The sequence below is a fragment of the Pygoscelis adeliae genome, unplaced genomic scaffold (genome assembly GCF_000699105.1).
Source record: "Pygoscelis adeliae isolate BGI_AS28 unplaced genomic scaffold, ASM69910v1 Scaffold77, whole genome shotgun sequence".
Classification (NCBI taxonomy): domain Eukaryota; kingdom Metazoa; phylum Chordata; class Aves; order Sphenisciformes; family Spheniscidae; genus Pygoscelis; species Pygoscelis adeliae.
This window is the reverse complement of record NW_008825216.1, coordinates 2819792-2845477: the sequence shown is the minus strand read 5'-3', so window position 1 is coordinate 2845477 and position 25686 is coordinate 2819792. Positions and strand designations below refer to the sequence as shown.

The 25686-nt window shown below is 39.1% G+C and overlaps 1 protein-coding gene across 1 annotated transcript in view; it reads left to right on the top strand.

The window, feature by feature from the left end:
* Nucleotides 1-58: 58 nt before the first annotated feature.
* Nucleotides 59-25686, top strand: part of TBCE (tubulin folding cofactor E) — a 29206-nt gene continuing 3578 nt past the window's right edge. Inside the window, exons 1-13 of the mRNA XM_009329166.1 lie at nt 59-158; nt 2095-2179; nt 11279-11467; nt 12561-12649; nt 13343-13442; nt 16393-16495; nt 21167-21243; nt 21513-21608; nt 23008-23072; nt 23163-23227; nt 23726-23878; nt 24605-24758; nt 25331-25399. Of these exons, the coding sequence (XP_009327441.1) occupies nt 59-158; nt 2095-2179; nt 11279-11467; nt 12561-12649; nt 13343-13442; nt 16393-16495; nt 21167-21243; nt 21513-21608; nt 23008-23072; nt 23163-23227; nt 23726-23878; nt 24605-24758; nt 25331-25399 (1345 nt within the window). The remainder of the gene's footprint in view (nt 159-2094; nt 2180-11278; nt 11468-12560; nt 12650-13342; nt 13443-16392; nt 16496-21166; nt 21244-21512; nt 21609-23007; nt 23073-23162; nt 23228-23725; nt 23879-24604; nt 24759-25330; nt 25400-25686) is intronic.

Below are 25686 nucleotides of genomic sequence, written 5' to 3'. Positions count from 1 at the left end.
GGCTTGTGCGTGTGAAGGGTGTCGCTTCTGCCTCTGCAGGTCGGCGGGTTGTCCCGGGATGGCTGCCCGGGCGCCTTCGGATGCGCTGGGTCGGAGAGTCTTGTGTGGCGCGGAGCGCGCGACTGTGCGCTACGTTGGTGGCGTTCCTCCTACGGCAGGTAAACCTCACAGTAGTAAAGAACCTTTGCGTTCCATGGTGGTTTTCAAAATTCTTATTATGGTCTTCTTAATTAAAAAAAAAAAAAACTTGTCAGGTAGAACGTGGCGATTTACAAATGGTTTTTTCCTCATTGTTCTTGCGTAAATATGGCAACGTCTCATCTAGATAAGTTGTTGGGTTTTTTTAGAAGTCAGAGTTGTCAAAAGGGCTGTAAGAAGTACTTTTTGGTTGAAATTGGTTACGTTTTTTCTTGCAGTGGAAAGACCTTAGTGCCTTCCTTTTTCCATTAGTTTTCATGAACGGTCTGTTCCCTGATCTCTGTGTACTGGCGTAGTCTGGGAAGGAGAGAGACAGGCAGCAGTAGCAGATCAACAGACTAGGCGCTCCTTTGATAACATATTCAAATTCACGGAGACAAATAAGACTCAGCCCACCTTGCTGAAAGATCTGACCAGTCTGACTGTGAGAGCGCTATATGTCATCTTTGAAAAATGGTGGTGACGGGATGGGGAGATTGCTGGTGCTTGGAAGGAGACTAGCCTTGCATACAGTTCTAGAAGAGGCAAGAAGGATGACCAGGGAACTGTAGACTCATCAGCCTCGCTTCAGTTCCTGGAAAGATCATGTAGCATGTTCCCTTGGAGTCCATTTCAAAGCCTATGAAGGACAAGATGGTAGTTGGGAATACTTGATACTCGTAAAGAAGAACAAGTTGTGCTTGGCAAACCTAATTACCTTCTGTGATGATATGACTGGGAATGTGGACAAAGGGAGAAAGGGGAATGTAATACTCCTTGACTTTAGTCTTTTAATGGTGTCTCTGTAAAGAATCCTATTTGGAAGCTGGAGAAATACAAGCCAGATGAATGGACTGTTAAGTGGGTTGAAAGTCCACAGGTCTGTCAAGTGGAAAAGTGGTGATCGGTGACTTGATACCTGGTAATGTGCGAGTACTACAGAAATAAATGCTGGGGTCTGTATTGTTTAATTGTTGGGTCGGTGTCTCAGATAATGAACAGCGTTCACCCTCAACTGGCTGATGTGATAAAAGGTAGAATTGCAATCCAGAGCAAGCTTTCTGAACTTTAGGTTTGGGCCTAAGAGATTCAAGAAGGATAAATTTCCACATGTGGTGTGAAATAAACCTGTGTATCAGTACAGACTGGGAAGCACTAGTGACCCACAGGGTCTGTTGTAAAGGACTTGGGAGTTAAGGTGGATACTGTCATGAATATGAGCCAACGGTGAGCTCTTGTCACAAGCAAGATATGTGTTGTACTGGGTTACCTTAGAACGATGAACATGGCCAACAAATCAAAGGAAGCTGTTATCCCCTGCTGGGGGCAGGCGTTCTTGATAAGGTTGCACTTGGAATAACGTCTCTAGTTTGGGACCATCCCAGTTCAAGAGGGATGCAGATAAACTCGAGAGGATCCAGTGGAGGGCTGCCAAGGTGGTCGAGGGCGTAGACCACGTACGTGTGTTGTGGAGAGAGGCTGAGGGATCTGGGCTCGGTTAGTGTGGTGAAGAGAAGATTAAGTGGCATCTGATAGCTGCCTGCAGCTGTTTGACAGACGGTTACAAAGATGACAGAGCCAAATTCTTCTTACTAGTATTAGATTATCTAATAAGGGACAATGGTCACAAATTGTGGCTGGAAATTGGACAGCAGGAGAATCTTTTTCTCTACGGAAGTAATGCAGCACTGGAATAGGCTGCCCAGATAAGCTGGAATCTATCTCTCCTTGGAGATCTTCAAGACCCGGCTAGGTAAAGACTTACCTGGCTGATCTAGTGCTGGTGATAGTCTCCTGCTTTGAGAGAGAACATTAGGCTAGATGAACTCCAGAGGTTCCTTCCAACCGTGATTTCTAATGGCTGTGATAAATTTCAAATTTTCATAAATTTGAAAATGTATCTACCATATTTTTCAGGAATTTGGCTTGGCGTAGAATGGGATGATCCTCAGAGAGGAAAGCATGATGGTACCTATGAAGGAACACAGTATTTTAAGTGCCGGTGAGTTGATTCACAGTGTTGACGTCGTGTGTATTGAGAAGATGGTTGTGAGAAAATGCCCTTTTGCAATTTTTAGGGCAAACCCTTTTGTTATCAGTTGGCTCATATTAAAAAGATAATAAATCTGAATGCTGTGACTAGCTATGCCATAAATGCTCTTGCGTTGTTATTAATCCAGTTACAGGGATTAGAATATGGTAAATACTTAGAAAATACAAGTCAAGTTTTCAGAGGTATGTAATAAAATGTGACTTTTGGATGTTATTACTTTTTGTAGGTTTAGACCACCTACTTTAGTAATGAAATCAGTATGTCCTACTTACCTTCCTTAGGTAATTCTGAAGTGAAATATTGGTCCATATTAACTGTCTCAAATATAGTTTAGATTTAGACTTAAGATGACTTGTATGTATCTTGTTAAGGGAAAATCCCAAGTTCCTGATAATGATTTGGATTATATTTGTATCACTGAGGAACTGTTAAGTATGTTCACTTGCATTTAATACATGCAAAACACAATGTAGCTGTGTGGGGGGGTTTTAAGTATATACATGCATTACATTTAAGTTTAAAGATTTGAGCACTTAACATGTTTGAAATTGGGGAATACAGGACTCTAGGGTTGATGCTAACAGCAGCAAGCTGTTGGTTTCCATGTCAGAGGACACTGCAGCAGCTAAAAGTTTGTGAGTTAAAAAAATAACTGGATGAATTCATAGAAGAAAAGTCATCAATGGCTCTTAAATACTAAGGGCTGCTAGCTCAAGAAGTTCCTGAGCGCTGAAGTGGTGAAGGATGAGAGAATATTCTGTGGCTATATCATTAAAATACTTGCCCTGTTGTCGTATTTTTCCCAACCATTTTCTGTTGGCAGCTTTTGGAGAAAGGATGTGGTGTTACATGGATGTTTGTTTTGACCACTGGATCACAGCCAGCCTTACGTTAATGAGATGAAATGGAGAGATTTCTAGGTCTTTTTCCACCTCCTACTTTCCAAGGCTGGTAATAACTGTAAAAGGGCGGTTTGATTACAGTTTGTTCCTAACTCTTCAAGTGCTCATTCAAGTGAAATGAATCTAATGTAAAACAAATCCTGTGACAGTGAGCACTCAGAATTAATAGAAGGCTTTTGAAAATATGAAAGAAGGTGACAAATCAAGAAAATAAATTAAAAGTTGTCTGTGGTCTTGCTTTTGGATGTGTTTTTGCTTTGGTTTGTTGAAAAATGTAAGACGACGACTTTTCTCTGAAATTAATTCCTCGTCTTAATTATCTTGAAAAAGTTAAAAGCTATCGATGAGAGGATAAGCAAATAATCTTTTTTTTTTTTCAACTTGCATGTAAATGAAAGTCGTAAGAATAGCTGGATGAAGTCAGTCCAAAGATTTGTCTTGCTTAGTTTCCTGCCTCTGACATTGGCTAATAGCAGACAACTGGAGAAGTGTGAAAGAACAAGAGAAGTACGTAGTGACAGTTTTCCAGAGTCTCACTAGCTTTGGCTAGTCATGATTCATAGATTTTTTTTTCCAGAGCCAGAGGTGGTGTATTTGTACATGTACTTTGTTTGCTCTCAATGGGTCATTCAACAGACAAAATTTGTTATGATAATTTCCTCCAAAAGAATAACTAAAAGCATGTAGTAACAGTGCATGCATTTGCTAACCTTTGAGCATGTGTTTTCAGCTTGTGAAAATTGTGATCATTTCCATTTTGATGAGTAGATGAGTCTTGTCACTTTCTCCTATCTGAATATAGGAATATGATATGGAAGGGACTTAGAACTGTTGCTGTAAAATGTCACATAGAAGGAAAAAAAAAAGAGAGATTAAAATTATTATTTCTATATTGTGGGGAAAGTAGGTCTAGTTTTGTATCTGCCAAAAGGTCTTCTGGAGACAAATGGAATTCCCTGAGGTAGCAAAGGAGGCTGCTGTATTTGTATTGAGACCTGACAGCAGTTCAGGGCTTGTTAAAGAATATACTTCATTATAAGTTCAGATCAAAGTTGTTCTCAAGCCAGTAAGAAGAGCCGTTTGGTCTCGGACTGAATCAGCAGAAGAATTTATCTATTAAATAATTCAAAATTAAAAAGTAGCTATTTTGAAATCCTTTCTGGGAATTCTCTCTTTTACCTGTAGCCAAACAGGCATAAACAGGGAAGGGGTAGATTGCGTTAAGTAGTGCAAATCATAATTCTTAGTCTGTATCTTCTTAACTTCTGCGTTTGTGTAAGGTAGAAGCCCTAGAGACCTCATTATCAGAAAATGAGATGATAAAACAGAATCTGTTCTTTAGAAAAATAAATAAAGAAAAAAACCACCTGTAAGGACTGAATACTTTTTCCCTTGTATCTAATAATAATAAAGCAAGGCTTAAGGAGGATAAGCACGCTTAACGCAAGGAAAAAAATTCAACATCGCTGGATTTTTCTTAGCTAAAGAACTGGAAATTATGGTCTTAGAATGGTCTTAGAGCAACCATGTCTTTTGAATGAATGTATTAGCAGAAGTTGCTTCTTAAATGCTTCGAATTTAATTGAAGCAGTTTCCAAGTTGAAGCTAGTCATATTCTGCTGTAGGAGAAATAATAAAAGTAATTGGCTGGCCATTCCGAGTCTCTCTGGACAGAAGAAGCAATTGAACGTGTTGTGGATGTTTTTCAGAAATTTGAGTGCTTTACATTTGTGTGTGTATAATATTTATATACATGTGTATAGACTCTTGCTTTTCTAGCAACCATTAGTGCACTCCCAGGAGATGAGTTCTCAGCTAGTGATCTCAATTCTTGTAAGAATTCAACTTTTTGAGTGAAGCTGCATATACCCATAACAAATTTAAATGTAGTGATCTTTAAACATATTCTTACAATACCTGTTCTTTGTACTCTGCTCTGTTCCAATCAGAGAAAGTCCTTCTGGAGTCTAAGAGAATAAATAATAGTTCTAGCAGTCAACCATGACTCACAGCCGTAACTTTCTGGGTGCAGACTGGTTTGTAGTTCATGTACCAATTGTAAAGATGTAGGCAAACTGAAGTAAAAAATGGTTACCTTATTTTATCAAAAAGAGGCTTAGGCTGTGGTTTGGTTTGTTTTTTTTTTTTTAAATGTCACCTCTTTACTACTACTTTTTGGGGGGGGAAATTACATTTCTTTATATAATGTATATACATATATAAAGATAAATAAAATTTCTCGTGTGTGTTTTTTTTTCCTTCAAACCTTATCGGTAGTATCCTTTGCTCACTCCCTGAATTCTGATAAGCAGAAGCAGCTGATGGAGTAGTTTGCACTGTAAACAAATGCAATGAAAGGACATTTTTTAGTTCTTTTTAAAGTAATTTTGAAAAGAATGCTTTAAAAAAAAAATCTTTCAGAGTGACATTTCAAAATGAGATCATAAGAGGAAAATAAAACTGGATTTGAGATTCTCATTACCAGAGGATCTTCTTTGTAGTCCTCATTTGGGTAAATCAGTAGGTCTGCTTATAGCTATATGTGGTCTTTGTAGTAAGTTTTTTGGAAATATGACCTAAACTTCTATGTTTCATGGCAGTATGTTTACCTGGGTCATATATTATGTGGTGCTAATTAAACTTCTTAAGAATATGAGAACCAAAGAACAAAATAGCCGTACTTCAAAATATGCTGACATCATGAGCATGTTCATCAACTCTGGGTTAGCTGGAAATGGCAATGCATACTCTAGTGGCATTTTTGTGAATTTTTTTTCCTGATAATAAAGTCTTGTTTCCTAATAACTGAGGAAGCTATTATTTTAGCTGTCAGTTGCAGTAGTGTATCATGTAATTAAAATAAGCTGTATTCTACAGTCCTTCAAGAGAAATGAGGAGTAATCAAGCCTTAAAATAGTGTTAAAATTTATATACAGCTTTTGAAACATGAGTATGCTTTCAAATAAGTTCTTGTCCCACAGACCCAGCTCCCCTGGGAGGTGTGGGTTACGAGCACATGCACCTCCCCTGGGAATGCGAGTGCCTTAGCTGCACACGCCTCCTGTGGGAGATATGGGTGCTCTGGCTTCCATGTCCCTGCGCTGCTTCCTGCAGCCCGTTAACGTGCCTGCTGGTAGAAAGCACCCCCGAGGTCACACATGCGCACTGAGGTGTAGGACGTATATGTTGCTCCCCACGATGTCTGTCCTTGCTGGGCACAGGTTCACCTCAGCATCTGACCAGGAGGCAGCTCTGTCTGGCCTAGGCAGAGATGGGCTGCTGGTGGGGTGATGTTTGATGGCATCAAGCCAGGTTTTGACTGCTGCTCTGGTACCCTCTTCTTTCTCCCCACGGTTTCAGATGTTCAACCTTCTTTTATGCTTCTGGTCAAGTGGAGTCCTCTTCCCCCCATTTAATCTGGCAGAAGAGTCATCTTCCTCCTTAGTCCTCCTTTCAGTCAGTTTTGGGTATTCCATTCACGCATAGTGTTTACATAGGCATTGCTATTTTAGTAGCTGTTTTCATCCTTGCCATTTTGCTGGGGGAGATGTGTGGATTCCCCAGCAGTAGATGACATACTTCTCTGCTTACCTCATGAGATGGGAGTAACATTCTGCTATATCACACATTTAGAGTACTTTGGGTCATAATTGAAAGGAACACGTCCCCCCCGCTAAAGAATATGTTCTGTTCTTCCCAGATCACTTTCCAGAGGAATCCTGATATTTCAGCAGATACTGTTACTAGAATTATTGACCATATTAAATTGAAATCTGTTTCCCCAAGTTGGACTTTCACAGCAAGCCAGAGAAACAGAGGGAAGTATAGTAAATCCTGTTTCTGTGATATTTTCAGCCTGGCAGAATTGCAATTGCTTCTCAGATCTTTGTGGCCTTTTTTCTCCCCTTCTGTGTTAATAAGTTTTCTTCTGGTGGTAACTTTGACTTTTGTATATTTGTGTAGTCCTGAAATGCCAAGTTATCCTGGCAAAGCATTACATGTTTTCAGTTCTTCCTTCTTCGGTGAGTTTTATAAGTTGCATATGGACATGTTTTTAAATTTACAGACAGCAGTTGTGACCTATCAGATGTTACTGTTTGCATGAAATTTATGTTCCTGCCCAAAAGAAGATCTGTTTATATTAAATTAGACTATCTCTCCTTCAAGAATGACAGATTCACCTCCAGGAATATCTACTTAGAGCACAAGAAGATTTCAGTATCGTTTTAGTGTCTATGAAGAAAAAGCAATTGCCATTTAGCAAGGGGAGAATGCGTTCCCAAAATTCCTTTTAGCCTCAGAAGGTCTCGGTTAGGAATTTTTGATTGTTTCACTGTGTGTCACTGTACCCATCAGAGACTTCTGCTCTCTGCTGTCAGTAGAACAGTGTTGAAACAAAACTGTTGTCCCTAACCACTACTCAAACGTGTCCTGTACAGCAGCAGAGCCTTAAGATAGCATCTGGAACTGCAGATGTCTGTCTTTCCTTGTTTTGTGAAAGCTCAGGCTCAGCTTTCATGTCTGTTTGACGAAGGTAAACTTGCAAGAACTTCAAGTACTTGCTGATGTTTGCAAAGCTTCTGCTGTGAAGTCAGGAATTTGATACGCTTAGAGCAGATTAGTGTTAGGTGTCACTTATAAGCATTGTTTGATGCCACAGGTGCCACAGACTGTTCTAAAACTTGAAGGGTTTTCTTTACCGCAGCGTGTAGATTCTTCTAAAAGGAGTCTGGTCTGTTAAGCACCTTCCCCTAAAAGGAAGAGATCTGTTCAGAACCTATCTAGAAGAGACGTGCATGGATTCAACCGGCTATATTTTCTGACGCCTTATGAGCTTTGTAGTGTGTGTGCCCCAGTCATGATGATAATTGCTGTGAGATAATCATTGCAAACAGCCGGTACTGGGCAAAGAAGCCCTTCCATCCACCTTTACTATCTAGGCTGATAAAGCTGAGATTTCTCTCCTTGGCTCAGAAGCTTGCTTCTGCAGTCAGACAGCTCAAGTGTGTCACTGTTGGCAGAAGACAGTTTATGTACTATTGCATTGTTCTTCAGGTACTGAGAAGTGTATGTGTGTGACATTTCTCTAGTATATGAAGAGCCATCATGTACCTGTAATGATGAGCAGTGCCACCACTTTGTTTTATATTAGCAAAGAAGAATGATGCCAAATTTCCTCTTTATTCAGGGAAATAGTTAACCAGTGGAAGCTGATAGCTAATCTGAATTTTAATGAGTATCTTTCAAGAGCCCTGGGCATGCTAGCAGATGGGCTTCTGGTTACCGAATCATGAATAGGAAGCGTCCTACAAGCTGACTTCTGAGATTGGGGTCAACCTCTCTATTTTAAAAGTCAGTAAGAAGTGTCAGTATTAACTAGAGCCAGCTGGTTGTCGGAGCCCCACTTGGGCATATTCCAGATTTTCTGCCTAAGGAAATCGGGCCATATCTTCTACCACTTCATTTTTGCACAGTGTATTGTCGTGGCTGCAGGACATTTTACACTCATGGGAGCAAAATCCCTGTTCTCAGACTTTCGAATGTTCAGCTTAAGTCAGGTTGATCAGTAGTCTGCAGGTTCCTCCATCTCATGATATGCATGCTGGATGACTCTTTGGATTAGGATTTATCTGTTTAGTTCCCAGTTATGGAGACTGATTCCTAATAGGTGTGCTTTTGCATGAGTCCAGGTGCTGTACGTTAGTTGTTTGACATGTACATATGGCTTGTACAGTTCATATTCCCTAGTGTGAAGGTTAATATAGGCAGTGTATTTTAGGGAAAATGAGTTACAGGTAAGTGACCTCTCTCCTTGAACACACAATCATTATGCCTGAAAATAGGTTCCTGTTGCAGTCTCCTTTTTTGTCCTTCTCTGTGACAGTTCTTGAAAAAGTAGATCAAATTAATAGAATGGAACTGAAAAAGAAACTTAGGCTGTGGAATGGATTTGAGTATACATTAGATAAGATAGCATGCATAGTGCTTGGAAGTGACAGGAACAGGAGAGAGAAACCCTATGATCTTGCTATGATCAAAACAAAAAATAGAAGGGTCTTGAGAGAGAAATGCACCATACTTTTCCTGTTTCTTCAAATGACAAGGGGCAAGGCAGTTAGTTTCCTTTGCATTTTTTCCTAGGGATTGAACTGGCTCTTGCAAAGACAATGAGGAAGGAGATGCCAATAGAAATGGTGACCTGAGAGGACAGAAATGGGTTTAGGAATGGGTATGGTGATGGAGAGACCCAAAGGGCTTGGCTACGCCAGGGATAAATGGCATGACAGGAGGGATGCAGATGTGGGGGTCTAGATTAGCTCTGGTGAGAGGGTTGGGAAGAGCAGAGGAAGAAAAGTAGCAGAACTGTTGAGTGCAGAGGGATAGCAATGACAAAATGGGGAGAATCAAGGTGGTAGGAAAAAGGACAGGAGATGTCAGAATAAACATACAGCAGGACCTAGGGTGAATTACAGATAGACAGGAGTACAAGTTTTCTTTCCAGAGCCCTAAGTAGAATCCTGCACTATCTGCCATCTTGACTTAATTAAATGCAAAAGTGATATACTTCGCAGGTCACTGATGTTATACTTAAGATGGTGAAAATGTCATTTACTGTTTTAAGAAGTGGTGTTAAGAAAGAGTCACGTAATTTTTACATTTGAGGAAGTTTAACATTTAAACTAGCCAAATGTTTGCAAGCTATGAAGAACTTCAAAGGAATGGAAGAAAAGACTTAAGAGAAGGTTACTGAATTAAAAATGTAGAGAATTGAAAATGCTTATCGAACAGGAAAGTACACACTGGATTTACGTTCTCTAAGAGTATGCCTTTCTGCTTGTTTTGTAATCGTTGCGCTCTAAACTTAGTCACTACAAAACCGGACTGAAAATATTTTTAAAGTAAATAATATCTACTTTCTACCCAGATCCTTCTTTAGGAGATGAGAGTACTTAAATAAGTATTAGAAATGTTAATAAATGAAACTGGCACAGGCAATTTCCAGTATTGATTTTTTAATAAAATGTGAATATATGGTGACCAACCTATTCCATCTACTTATAATAGGTCCATAGGATTCAGGGTCACTAGTTACTGTTTTTCTGAGAGAACTTTGAACTCTGTAGCATTGGTGGTTTATATTATGGTTTGCTAATTAGCCACTTGACATGCTGTTTCGAAAAGAGGAGTTTTATTTACATAAGTGATTTCTTCCTCCTGGGTACTTTCCAACCAAAGCCTGTACTCTTCTCAGCTGGAAGGCCGACAGGTAATCATAACTACCAATTTTCTTCGTGCTGTTTTCTGGCTGATCCTCCTATCAGATCCTCCATCTGCTCTGTGATACCGTTCCCACAACTTGTCTCTGTCAGTTCTTCCTAGATACTGTGTTTCCTTGCTAACTTTGATAGAAATTGTCAAAGCAATTGCATGGCGAGAAATTGTCATGCAGTAAAGTTTTTTCAGTGCTCAAGAAAAACTAAGAAACTTCATCTTCTTCTGTGTAGAACATACATTAGCTGGATAATTCTGTTGAATATTCAGTTTCAAAATTGTTACCGAGCTAGTATCAGAATTTTTAAAAGCTTGAGTTTGTAAGAGTTCCAAGTGGTACAATTTGCATCTTGTCATTTGTGTGGATGGAAGGACAAGGCTGCATTCTCTTAGAATTACAAGTGAATTATCCAGGTCAAATAAAATGAGGCAATGACTCTTCTGAGTATTCCTATGGACCTTAGGCTGTGGTAAGACTCCAGACATGTTTGTTGTATGATTTAGGTAACTTTGCATCTATCCATAGGTAGAAACTTAATTTTCTGGAAAAACTGAGTTCATAATGAGTTTGGAAACAACAGAGCAGTTATCTCTGATAATGGCACTGACATTGTAATTTTGATGTGTAAGTACCTCTGGAGATTGGGTGCTTCAGTTCTCGTGGCATTTCACAACGTGAACTTGTTGGGATACTTTGCAAGTCTTACCGGGTCTCACTGCGGGGGAACAGTGATGTCTAAAATTAGCCTGTAGAATTGCCTTTTGACTGCTTTGGTTCCCAGTATTTAAAAAAAGTAATAATTAGTACTTCTGAGACTAGTCTTTCTTATGATAACTTCTCATATTTCACCTTTTCCTGGCTGCTCTGTTCTAGGCATCCTAGAGGAGGATCGTTTATCCGGCCAAACAAGGCAAATTTTGGAGTAGATTTTCTTACGGCAATAAAGGATCGGTACGGATTGAATGTTGAGCAAGACGTTCAACATGGGACAGAGGATACATTAGTGTTTGGGAAGAAGACTGTGGAATTTGTTGGCATGGATTCTATTGCAGAACAACAAAGGCAAGTGTAATATATGAAAACCTGATACACTCTTAGCAATTGATTAGTCAAGTAGTAGTTCAACTGTAAGGAAAGGAAGCTGGCTGCCTTGCATAGAATATTGTCATATCTCTAAAAGTAAGCCAAACTGCGCTATGCTGGAAGAGACAAGAAATCTTCCTATTGTGGCTTCATAATTTACCTCTTTTACGGATATAGGAACTGGGATTATGTCATGTTTGAGTGTTCACAATCCTCATTTTGATTTCACAAAGTAGGAGGTGATGATATTTGGGGAGGAATGAGTGAGATAAATTATCATGATATTGGCAATCATTATACACATGCATGGTCATTTTTAAATAGGTGTATTTTGATATTTTCTTAATATTGTACAGTATTATTTCATCTTTGTTTACTCATATCAGTAATGACTTTGTAACTAAGAGAGGGAAGGCAGAAAGTCACTGTACTGCTAGTGAAGAAGTCTTTCAGTCAGTTCATGTCATGTTCGTTTATCTGGAAGGGTGAGAAGGGAAGCAACTTACTGATGTGTAATAGGTTGCAGTTTTAATGACCTCCAGCAGTAGAGAGGTATCAGTTCAGTAGGTGTCAGTCTCCTTCTGAGCTGATATTCCACAGCTATTCTCCCTTTGTCTCCCAGAACATACTAAGCAGTCGAAAATACTCTTCTTTTGTCGTTTTTGATAAGTTATACAAAGAATGCCCAAATAACTTAGAACCTCTTGCAAAAAGTATTACAAGAAACCTGTTTAACTTGGAACCTCTAATTAAATTCCAATTTGCATAGCTATATTTTGTCTGTTTTATCACTCTTTTTTTCAGTTGGGTGAGAGTTGGTTGTGTGTTTTTGGGGGGTGGGGGTCATGGTTCAACCAGACCTATTTTGTAGTAGCAATGCAAAGGCAAAAAATAGGAGATGTGTCTGTTTTCGAGTAAGAAAGGCACTGCAGTGTAGCAATCTGCACATTGCTAGTTCTGAAGGAGACGATATGTATGGAAAGGATATTATTTAGTTGTAACAACCAGGTATTGATATAACGTACCTATTTCTGCTTGAAGATTGTTTAACAGAATGTTCTTTCTCATTTAGCCAACTGAACCAACTGGTAGATATCTCAGTGCGTGAGTGTGCAGTGAGCCATGCTGGTCAGAAAGAGGAAATCAGCAGAACATGTGCTAGTATCCTTTTTTGCTATATTGCATGATACCACAAATAAAGTACATATCTTAGCATTCCAAGTGTTCACTTCAATGAATGATATTTGTATCCTTTTATTAAAAAAATTAAAACGGCAGTTTATATTTTAGAAGCTTAATGCAATGTTTACAGAGTTAAAGTAGATGCCTACAATTTTTGAGAGGGAATGCAAATTGTGGATAAAAATAGAAATACTGACATAGGTTGCTACCGTGACTGCAATTTCAGAAGGCTCCAGCAATGGGTTTGGGTTTTTTTTTCATTAACTCTAGAATAGATAGCCCCATAAAAATACAACTGATATGTTCTGTAGGCACCAGAAGTTTCCAATATATGCTAAATAATGTATTCGATATACTGCATGTTGTAGCGATGTTGCAGAAATACAAAGCAGGTGTTATTTGTTCATTTATAAGAACTGGTAAGAGTTCCTGTCAATACAGAAATTAATCCATTTTAGGATTTGTAAAGTTAAGCTCTTTTATACAACTATAAGCCGTTTCCATGCCACAAATCAAAATAAAATTTGCTGTAACTGAGCAGTAGTATCTCTTAGCCCAAACAAGTATAATCTATTTCTGTTTATTTGATTCAAAAACAAACCCTAATTGTAATTTCTGAAAAAGGAAGTTCAGATTTGAGATAAAGTTCTTTTTCTTAATGTGACATTTCAGATATCAGGCATATAAATCTATCAAAAAATCTGATATCATCTTGGGAGACAGTAACAGCTATTGCTTCTCAAGTTCAAAATCTGGAAACACTTAATATCAGGTATAAATATTCATATTTGGGTTTCTGTTCCTTTGGGGTAGGGACAAAAAAGAAGAGGCTCTTTTAGCTATGGAGTCAGCTTTCTAAAGGTAACTGGATGCCTCAGTACTCATCTTAATGGGAGATAAGTTTTTAAATACTTTTTTTTTTTTAAATCTTGTCCTTAAACAACTCATGTGTGTGCTATATTTTTCAGACATCCCTTTTCAAGGGAAGACTAGAACCCTAGGAGTTTAGCATCTATGTAAAACTAAATTCTGGAGAAGTGCTTGGGACAGATGGATGTTGACTGGAGTTTTGTAAAATTAGGAAAATCACAGTTGTCTGAAAAATAGAATACAGATTTCAGCCATTAAACATTTACAGGAATTTAGACATTTGTCAATGTGTTCTACATAAGATTTCATCATTTTTATGCAAATTGGCTTCTTGGCTAGGGAGACTGGATTAAAATGCTTTATGGCTTTTAACAGGGTGCTGTAGACCCTTTTAAGCAGTTAGACTGAAGGTAAAAAAAAATTACTCAGAGTACTTTTACAGAAACAAGGTAACGGGGAGTATAGAAACTTAGGTTCACAGCGTCATAAGATGCCCTTCTACACTTCTGTGACATCTAAGACAATTAATTCTCTTGATTTTAAAGCTTAGCTTGCCCCAAGGCAGAACTGACTCAACGTGTGCATGCATCCACATTGCACGTGTGCAGTGAGGTCTGGTTTGCAGCAAGGAGACCAGCTTCACAGCAGACATCGCCAAATTTGCTGTGTGCATGTGCAGCAGGTCAGGCTCTCTGGGTACTGCTGGGCAGGGTCTGCGTGGCACTGGCAGGGTGTGGGGACTCTGCTGGCAGATGGGCCCCTCCAGAAGAAGCCAGGACCTTGGGGTGGCACTGCTGCAGGAGTTTGCAGCCTGCCTGTGAAAGCACTAGTAACACATCCTTGTCGCTTAAAAATCTCGCTTAGCATTTTTTAGTTAGGTTTAGCAGTAGCTATCCGTTTGCCTTCTGGGTTTTTTCATGACCTTAGAAATTTTTTCTCCATAGGAAAACTGTGAGGTAAATATATTTTCATTTCCTTTTAAAGTCATTCCAAGTGTCTTAAGACTTCATCTCTGGTTTCTGTACCGTTGGTATATTCTGACTGCCCAGGCAAGTCTTTATTTAGGAGCCCACTTTTGTTTAAGAGTGATGCTTTACCAACAGTGTCTTGACACCAAACTAAAACATCCATAATGCTTTAACCAAACCTTAAGTATCCCAAGACACAGTCTATTCCTGTCCTGAAGTGATGCTGATAAGAACTGTGGATCATGGTGACAGACCTAGGGGAAAATCTCTTGTACAGTGATGACATTGGGAAAGGAGGGAGGATGTTGTTAAATCAAGCTGCAATTCCATCGAAACAAGAAAGAATTCACAGAATAATTTCAAAATAAAGAACATTTCTAGTACACGCCTATACACTGTAGCTGGCACGTGCCAGAATAATTTTCTGGTGTGAACTAACACAATGGATTAAAGTTTGTAAATAGGTAGCAGCCTAAACCACTAATTTTGAGAAGTTAATGTTATAGCTGCAACTTTAGGAAGGTTGTTTTATTGTCAAGGTTAACACTTTGACTGCTGACTCTTTAAGCAGCGTTGTTCAGCTGTTTTGGGGGTCGTACTAGTCACTGAAGACGGCAGCGGGGCAATAGGACTGAAGGCAGAAACCCAAAATATGACTTTTTTTTAAGTCTTGGAGATCTCTGTTGAGATTAGCAGCTTCCAAAGCCTTCGTTGTACAGTACACACAATGTAGCTAAAACAACTGAAAGTGATGTAAGCTAAACTGAAATAAATACCAAGTTAATGTAACCAAAAAGTGACCCCAGTTTTTGTATTTGTTCTTACAGTTAATGTGACAAAAATTTGTTTTTTAAATAGTTGTAAGTGTTCCATTTTCTTCAATATTTAGCACTGAACAGCTGTTTGCAACCTGGGTGCTATATGTGAATCTAACTTTGCCTAGAGCATATGTTGCCATGATTTATTATTAGCATGCATGAGAATACAGAGAATTTATTTTAATTCACCTAGAATAATTTTTTCAGCTTTTCATTGTTGAGAAGTGTAGTCTAGACTGAAGGGTTTTCAGAAGTTATTTGTAATAAAATTGGAGAGCAAAATGGGATTGATGCTGGAATCTGACGTTTGTGACTGCAAACTGAAATAGTCTGAATCTGGTTTTTATTGTTTTGACCTTCTGTTTGCTTTAAAAAAAGACGTCAGCAGGTAAGTCTGTTACTGATGTTTTTTGTGCAAGGAATGTTGGAAGAAGAACAGAAGTGATTAGCCATCCATCAGCTCTCTAAGAGCTTGTTTAAATGGGGAAATTTAACCCGCAAGTATGGAAGTATAACTACACAGAGAGATTTTTATCATAATGTGCAGGTAGATCAGACCTTAGGAAAGAAAGAAAACCTGTTGTTTAGTTTTCATTACTCACCCCCAATTTGAAGACTGCAGATTTGAGACTCTCTTAACTATTTTGTAGTGATATTTTGCTATTGAGAGTGGATTTTACATCCTTTTGTTTTACTGGGGTCTGGATAGTCATGTAGGCTCTTTATTTTTCAATCGACACTAAGGAGTTTAAGTCCAAAATCTGACTTTGTTTCATTTAGTATTAATGAAGATAATTCTTTACATATTCAAAACTTAGGGGAGGCAAAGGGGGGGAAGGAGGCCACAGATGAATAAATACGCATTCATGAAGTAGGAAAGTAAATTAGAAAAGACTGGTTTGAATATAACTAGAAGGTTATTTTATAATATTTCAAAATATGTGACACCTTGGCAGTGACTTTTTAATTTTTTTTTTGCCTAAATTGTTTTTAATATGTAATTCCAAATTAGTGACTTAAATAAATGCAGTTCTTCCTTATGCTAATAATTATTCTTTTTACACAGTGAAAACAAAATGAAATTTCCATCTACATTAACTTCTGTATCCAGTGTATTTTCAAAATTGAGGATTCTGGCACTTAATCAAACTGAGATAACATGGACAGAGGTAATAACCTTTGCTGGGTTTGTTTTTATTTCTATTGTTAGGTGTTAGAGGCAAGGAAAGCACAATAAACATTTGTGCATTATATTATTCTACTGAAATGTAATCATCCTTAGAAAAGGTGCTGTGGCGTAACTGTGTTAGTTACGTAGTAACTAACGTCGTTCCAACATAATGTAGGAAGTTATATTGGCACAGGACTCTAATAAGAAACATTTAACTTCATCTACAGTTGTAAATTACCAAGTCAAGATAAAGCAGTTGGAGTATACTATAACTTCATGTCCCAAAGGTTTGTGTGAACGAAAACTTCTTGTTTCCCTGTAGTTATTAAAGGTTTATCTGTATTTTTACGCATGTAATAGAACAAATGCAAATGGAAGGAACGGATGTCATTACGACACGAAGTACTTGTTTTGGCATCACTTTGCATCAGCGGGAGATTGGCTTAGTATCTTTGCACATACTGACAATTCTTGAAATACAGGGTGCCTGGTTATATGCGACACAGATACAGCACAGCATAAACAAAGCTCTGACTTGTTTCAGGGACTGAAACATGCAAACGTTCAAATGACTCTCCCCTAATATGAGGTCTCATTAAGAATGAAGTCCTGTTGCCAAATATGTTAGCAGTGGGCCTTTTTTCAGAGATGGGGCTTATGAAGTACGTCTCAGTAGTGCCACGTTACTTGTAACGGCTTGTAAATTCCAGCCGACAGGGCAGAATTTGTATGTACTGCGTTGTGAAATTACCTGAATCTTCAGATTTTTGCTGCCAGCCACTATCCAGTAATAGAGCACTTACCAAAACCGGGGTTTGAGTTAAGTAGAAAGCAACTTCTTCATTCTCTTCTCTTGCAGCAGGGCTAAAGGAGGGTCACTGCTGTATTTTTGTTTGGTGTCCATTCACTGTGCCCTTAAACCGTCAGTGGGGTTTATGCTAGACAGTTGATAATCCTTCCATAACAGCAGCAATGCGAATGGTGAAGCGAATGGAAGAATTAAGTGGCTACGCACACTTTAAACTCATCAGAGGAGATCTGTGCATTGTGGTGTTTAAAACGTTGGCAGCTGCCAGCAGCTCTCCCCCCTCCCCGGGTGGCCGAAAGGCTGGCCGGAGCCATTGCTTCAGGCAGACTGGAGTTCTCTAGGGGTAACTACGTTTCAGGGAGAAGCCCCAGGTTAGTCAGAGCAGTTTAAAATTAGGTAGCTTTTGCATTTGTTTTTGAAACTCTGCTCTAGCTGACGATTCATCATAGGCGGTAAAGACACTTTTGGTTCAGAAATCTTTTTTATAAAATTGAGATTTGTTCAGTTCATTCCCTTATAAGTGGGGAGACGTAAGCCTGGGCTTAAAAGTGGTGTTCCAGGGCAGCCAAACAAAAGGGAAAAAATAAAGGGACCTACCTGACATTAATACTCTGTGAACAAACCACTCGAAAATGTTACTGCTTAAGCTATATGGGGAGTTACTTTGAAAAGTCAACTTCTTAATAGAAAATAATAACGAATATGATCAGGCAAAAGAGAAAGACAGTGATTGTCAATAGGAATATAAGCAAAGTCTGAAAATCCTAGAAACGCTTTAATTAAAATTAAAACAATTTAATGGTGAATAGCATTTCAAAATAACTTATTGCCATATGTAAGAATATATGCCACGGGGATAGTTTTAAAAAAGAAGAGAAGACTTGTGGGGTATTTTTCGTTTGTTCCTCTGTTCTGAAATATTTTTCACAGTAGAGGGACATGCTTAACTGTTACGCGATTATGCATAACTCCACAGTTACATGCCTTGAGCATCAGTTGTCCAAAAAGTTCTTTCATTAGTATATTATATGCAGATACCTAAATGCATCTGAGATTTCTAGTAATATATCAGTAAAAGAGCTTATTACTGTATAATTGTCGATTGATTGTTCAAAACATAACATATAAACTTCAAGGGGGAAAGATGTCCTGCAAAATATCTTACAGTTAGAAACCATTGACTTAGAAATTTAATTAATGCATTGGAGAGTAATGGATTCGTATTTATGGCTCCAAAAACATTTTTTCTTATTCAGCATTTAGATCATAATGTTGTATTTGTCATTCGGTTTTCAAACTAAGTTCTTATATTTATAAAATAATCTACTGTTATACAGGGTAAAAGAAAAATCTGGGTTAGAGCAGAGGTGCAGGATCATGTTTCTGACACTGGGAAGTAGCAGGTAATTGGGAAAAATTCTAGGCAGAGGGCAAGAATATGGTAAGAGCTTTTTATAAAGTAATCCAGAATTCTGGGGCTTCCTGAGCTGGAGACTATATATCTGTATTTAATTAATCTTTGTGGATTTTTTGTTTCATGATTTATCTAACTGTATTAAGAACCCCTTTGAAAATTTTGATATCCACATCTTTTAACATCAGTTTTAATTAAGTGCGGTATAAAAAAATGCCCTTTTTGGTTTTTGATCTTGCTGCCTGATAATTTCGTTTAATGATGCCTATTATTTTATATGCAAGTAACTGAGAACAGCTATTTTCTGTTTCATAGCTTTGATGAATCTTGTTAAGCGTCTTTGTGCCTTTCCCATTTATATTATTTGCTTCCTGGAATAAAGAGACTAAAAATACAGGAACATCATGGACTTACACGGTGACGGTTGTTTCTTGTTGTCTTTATTTCTTTTGCAATAGGTCTTGGGTTTCCATTTTTCTTTTTCGATCAGCAGTGGCTACTCCACTGGGCTATTCGTCCCAACCTCCCAACCAGCTATCCACAACAAGCCCCCGATCTTCCCTGAGTGTTAATTCGGTGTCAGATCTGTGAACTTTTGTTTCTGTATGGAAGCTGTTTTAAGCAACAGTTGGAAATTCCACAATTTGAGTCTCTTAGAATTGTGCTGTGACTATCATTTGGTCTTGGCAGTTCTGGAGTCATTTGGTCAGTCTGTCGAAAAGTCTTCTGATACTGCGGTTTTGCGCGGGTTTTTCTCTTCCGTCACAACGCAGGGCTTTTGTGGGGGAATCCCCCAAAGGTTCTCTGTAGTGAACATGCACCTAATTTCTCTTGACTCTGCAGGCTTCTTTTCATGCTTCCCCATCACTAATAGGTAAGCTATTTTCGTCTGCCTTGTTGACATGGGGAAACACTATCCAAATTAAAGAGAGGAAAAATTGGTGTTTCCTGCTCTTGCGCTGGAGCAGGAAAAGTTGTTATATCCGAGTTTATAACCTTACGTGTGTTGCAGATAGGGCAGCAGGATGATGTTTCATATTTTTGGGTGCGAAGCATTTGAGCCCCAAATCGTATGCCGCCGCTTGAAGAGATCTCAGTGTAAATATTTCGTATTGTATGTATAATGAGACAGTTATATATGCATCCAGCTGTATAACTTCATACAGATGTAACAGAGAGAATGAAGACTAGTTGATGAAAGGAGGCTTTTTGGTGTCTAGGATAGCGGGCGTTTAGAGGAGAATCGCTTAGCTATATACGTAACAAACGGAATTTGATTGTCCGGATCTCTGAACTTCGCTGCTTTGTAACCTTTGGAACCTCCTGTAAAAACAAGCTCTAGGTGGTTATGCTGTGCGTGTATGTGTCTGTGTTCTTGCATCTCAAGCTTTGAATCTGCTAGCCACTTTCAAACACATTCTGAAAAGAGGTGGGGGCTTAAAAATAATTTATGACCGACAAGTTCCAAGAAAATAGGAATGTAGATGGAGGAAAGAGCCCCTCTGAGTTTCCTAATCAAGGAAGGAGTAGCAGGATGAGCTCACACTTAATTTGACCCCGGAGAATACACACAAGAAAAACCTCAGCGAAAAAAATAATTTGCGACTCACAGGCACAAATCTGTAGAAAACCAGTCAGTTCCAGGGCTTATGGAACTCCATTTGCTAAAACTGCAAACTTTTCACACTGTCACAATTGTACACAAAACTAGGTTTTATGCCAGCAATTTCTATTGCTTTGTAATAAGTGGGGTTTTTTTTAAAGTTGTGTTATCCGCTGTAGATGTTTGCAAAAAACGAATCTTTATAAAGTAAAAAAAACAATTTGTATGTAATTTCAGGACATAAGATTTAAAACAAATGCGTCTGTTCAATTTGTAGCCTTTTTGAGCTGATTTGTTTTCTTTAGAGTACTTGAAAACTTCAGGATATGTGCTGACTGAATGCAATTCTTGGGTTTTAGTGGTTTCATGTGCTGGCACAGTCCCGTGACAGAGAAGCCTTCAAGCTCTGATAAATTAAGACATTTTAAAAGTCTGTCAGACCTGATGAGATGTGCAGAAGTTCCAGAACCGTTAGCAGCCGAGTGTATGCTGCCATTTCCTCACCTCATCGTAGGGAAAATCTGATCGCTCCAACCCTCTTGAATAAAATAAACTCCGTTCCCAGGTCACGCAGTCTGAGGTAGGGCAGCTACTAGCCTCAAGCCTGGAACTGTAAGTCCTGTGACTGTGCAGAACCCCTTTGATGTCATCTGTGCTGGTAGATCCCGACACAGGAGAGAGCCAGCTGGAAGAAAGGGAGGGCTAGGCGATCCGTAATACTTGTTTCTCTGGTTTGGGGAGCTATGGCTTGTTTGGAACATGTTCTGAGGAAATCTGCATAAAGTGTAATTTCTGGAATAATTTTTCCCAACTTTTGTTATATTAAATGAAGTTTTGCTCTTAGGTTCTTCTTTGTGCTCCGGGATGGCCAGCACTCGAAGAATTGTACCTCACCTCTAATAATATTACAGTTTTGGAAAGGTAAGATGAGTAACGCAAGTCAGTCGTTTGCGACTGACGTACTGCAAAGTTATAGAGCAGATAAAGTTACATTCCTGTAATGTTTACATCACCATGACATAACTGTAAAATAAATGATGCAAACTTCACCTGATGTACTTCAAAACATTTATAAATGTACACAATTATTTTCCTGCAGTTATATACTAGTTGTAATGAAAACTAGTGTTTTCATTAACAAATAGCTTTAAATGTTCTGCCTTTGTGTTTGTTTTTTTCCGATGTGGCAGGCCCGATAACGTCCTGCAGACCCTGAAGTTGTTAGACCTTTCAGACAACCAGCTACTGGACGGCAATCAGATGCATCTAATAGCACACCTTCCCAGGTAGCTGCTAAACAAATTTGCTGGAAATTCTTTGTCGTCTTTTTTGACTGAAATATGATAGTATTGATGTTGCACGGAAGATTTATGGAATCTTGAAATAGAGGCATTTTGCCCTCTTGAGGAGAGTAACTGAATTATTTAATTGAGCTATTTCAATGTAATCTTATTTTTGTTGTATAGTAACACATTCTTAAGCTGTATGTTATTAGGTTTTCATTATATACTTATGAAACGAAAGTGATTTATCACGTTACTAAGTTCTTTATATATATTAGTATGCACAGGGTTTTATCCACGATGACAGGACTGTAGGGTTTGTGTGCAGTGGCAAAGCAAAGGAGCTATGGAAGTCGTTGTCTTAGGAACGGTTTGACCGTGACGGTCTAACGCAGGTTCATCAGTAGCTGCACAGCCGCCTCGGGGTCGTTTGAGCCTGCAGAAAGCCGTTGGGCAGTTTGTTGGAAGGTGTCACTCCTGAGGCCGACACACTAAAGATCATTGGTGATGGACACTTGCCATGAGCGCTTTACACCCGTGGTGCCTACTTTTTTGTCCTTTGTAAAGAAAGCAAAACAAAGAGGGGTTGGGGGGAGGTAAAATGTGTGGTTATAATTCTTCCCCGTCTCTGTTACCTGCTCTAGATTAGCACCTATGGGAAAGGTTACTGTTGTTACCCAGCTGGTAGAAGTGTGCGGCACGTCCTCTGCACAGGCACTCTTCTGGAAGTTTCAGTGCTTTTTTGGGGTAGCTGAACAACTTTGAAAGAGACATGCTTCAAAATTAAAAAAAAAACAAAAACAAAAACACCACCCAAATAGTGTAATTCCCATACTGCATTGGGCAAATGTATTTCCACTTCCTCAAAAGAATGTCTGTGGTAGTACCCTTTACACAGATTCTTCTGGTTTACTCTACTCTCAATAGCAGCGTCTTTACGGTAGTTACGGGCTTGAGCTACGATTCCCTGCTTTGGGGTTACCATCCAGGGAAAGTAGGTGTGTGTTCCTTAAGCACTTCAATTACAGCGACTGGAAAATTGTGGGACTAATACAATAGTTTTGCTCATTTGCGGAATTATTATCTTGCACCATACACCAAAATAGCAGCCGTGGTTTTAAATAGCCACAAGCTATTTAAAAAAAAAATTTGGAAAATCACACCATTTAAATCCAGGAGCCATTTTGAAAGCTTGAAATTATTGCACTTATTCTCTGAAAAATTTATTCCTGAACGCTGCTGAAGTCTGAGTGCTGTCTGTGAAGCTGCTGTTCATTTGTCAGTGACTACGCATCGTGTCACAAGTTTTAGATCTTTGTTTAAAAAGAAAAATGAGGTAGTATTTCTTTACAAAAAGCTTCCCGTGCCATGTACAGTAATCATTGTATCTATTAAATTTCAGATTAGAACAGCTAATACTTAGGAACACTGGCATATCTTCTATACACTTTCCTGATGCTGGATTTGGTATGTAAAAGAAGTAATTTATTTATAGCTTTATAATTGTGTTTGTTTAAAGTTTTCACTATCGTCTTGTAAATTTATTCTCTTTCCTAGGATGCAAGACTAAAATGTTTCCTTCACTAAAAGGCCTTGCAATAAATGACAATAAAATATCACAGGTAGGGTAGATTGCGATAGTTTCACATTTTGTAAATACATATATCTTTGGTTAAGAGTAACTTGCAGTTTGCTTTTTTAAAATTTCTTTGATTGTATGTGTAAGATCCTGAGGTACCTATTGAATACTTTGATCAACACAGAGGCATAATTTAAAAATTAAAAAAACATTTCTTAACGTCTCAGTTAAACATGTTTATGGTAGCTAGTCGTATCACTCTGCTACCTCATAAATTCCTCTCGCAGAATTCTAATGATCTAAAATGCTGAGTAGTTCCTCTTTGTGTGTTGGGTTTTTTGTTTTGTTTTTTTTTTACTCCATTAAATGTAATGCAGTTTTTCCCTTAGCTAAATGAACGGGATGAAAGTACTTGGTTCTGCTGACCAAAAGAATAGTTTCGGTCATGGTCATCGTACAGGAAAAGTCAATGTTACTGTGTATTGTTCTGAAATGCAGTATGTTTTATGTTTCCTCACAAGACTGTCCCCTTCCATTTCAGTGGTCATCTATCAATGAGCTTGATAAACTGCCAAGTTTGCGGTCGCTGCAGTGTCACAATAACCCTCTCATGGACACAGAGAAGAACCCAGAGACCCTGAGACAGCTAATTATTGCCAAGATAGGTCAATTGGAGATTTTGAACAAGTCTGAGGTACGTGATATTTCAACAGATTGCATGAGTCTGGGGACAAAAATTAAATCATTGCCTGAGGAATTGTTTTCGGTTTCTTTTAAGATTGTTTGGGGGCGGGAAAAGTAAAGCGCCGACTATTCCATCACCTAGTCAACGGGGCACTCAGTGGGGCTACAAGATCCAGCCCTGTTTGGGAAAGCTGCTGACTCAGTGGGGTCTAGGACAAGATGGAAGAATGGTGGTTTTTTTTCCAAGTGCCCAAGTCATGTTGAAGTCACAGGACTGTTAACGAAAACCATACTCTGGCCAAAAAAAAAAGAAAAAGCAGCATAGTTGAATCTCTTTCAGTGACAGTAATACAAGCATTTGTCTTCTGTAATAGGAAAATAGCATTACCTAAACCAAATCAAACTCAGGAAATGTTTATCATAAAAGAGAGCAGAAGCAGCATCTGTTCCGTAGCTACAAAAAACATCCTTGCGTCATCATGTACAGTAACATCTTTGCTTAGATATTCGTTTATGGATCAGTCAGTCCATGGAGGTAGGGGTTGTAAGATTCGTAACAGCTTTAAAATGTACTGAATATATGGATCAGTCAGTTCTTAGCGATAGGGTTTGTAAGATTCTGGGTAGCACTAAAACATACTGAACACCTAAGAGCAAGGAGTCAGTGTCATTAATTAGATTTTCTTCTCTGGAAAGTTGTATGATTGTATTATGCGCCGTTCCTGTGTCAGCACAGATCCTTCCCGCTGAAAGAAGAGGAGCAGAGCTTGATTATCGCAAAATATTTGGAAATGACTGGTTAGCAGCCGGTGGGAATTGCAACCCAGAGAAAAACAAACCAAGTGAAGAATTTCTTGCTGCCCATCCCAGATACCCATCGCTTTGTCTTAGTAAGTACAAGTACAGTAAAATTAGCATTTCCTCACTTCTGGCATTGTGGTAGCACTGGTTTGGTCTCTCTTCAGTTTCCCTTCCCCTCGATGCTTTTTTCATCTGCTTCTACCGCCTCAGGAAAGCCCAGCCGCTGGCAGGCCTGTGTGCGAATGGCTTTTGCTTCTGTGGGGCAGCTGCCTAGTACTGCACCCTTCCGGGCGCTGCTGCCTCAGGGACGATACCTGTGAGCATCTGCCCCATAACTCTACCGGTGAGCAGGCAGCAGCTCTCTCTACCTGGGGCTTTTTTAAAGTGGGAATGTTAAGCAGCACCTCCATGTGCCTGTCGCCCGCTCCACCCCATCCCACGTGCCTGTGCACCCTCCTGAATGCTCTAGCAGCTGATCCAGGCTCATGTCTGCAGCGCTTGGCATTGCAGGAGCCTACCACCTTCTATGCTCAGTATCCTAGCTGCTGAGGGAACTGAGGCAGCAGGCTCGTGCCTGATCCAACGCCACAGTGCTCTTAAGTCTACTGTTGAGTTTTAGTCTTTGAAGGGTTCACGTCTACGCGCGCTTTCGTTCACACAGAATATGGTGCACCTGAAGAAGGAGAACTGAAGGGACGACAGCCTTTGACTCTGAAAAATCAGCTTCTGAGTAAGAGGCCAGAAATGGTCGTTTGCACTTCTGCATTTAAAATATTTTACGAGCTTAGTGTTTCCTGGGTGTATATGGAGAACAGAAGGTTCAGAAGCCTTTGAGATGTCACAGAGTTCCAGCTTGTAATTCTGCTTCTCTGAACTGTGTGTTTCAGTGAGTTTGACTAGATACCTGCTTCTGTGTACTCTATCTCATTTCCCCCGTCAACCCAAGCCGAATCACTTTCTTAATTAAGACCTAATGGAGAATAGAGGTAATCAATACTTCATTCTGACAGTGTAAAT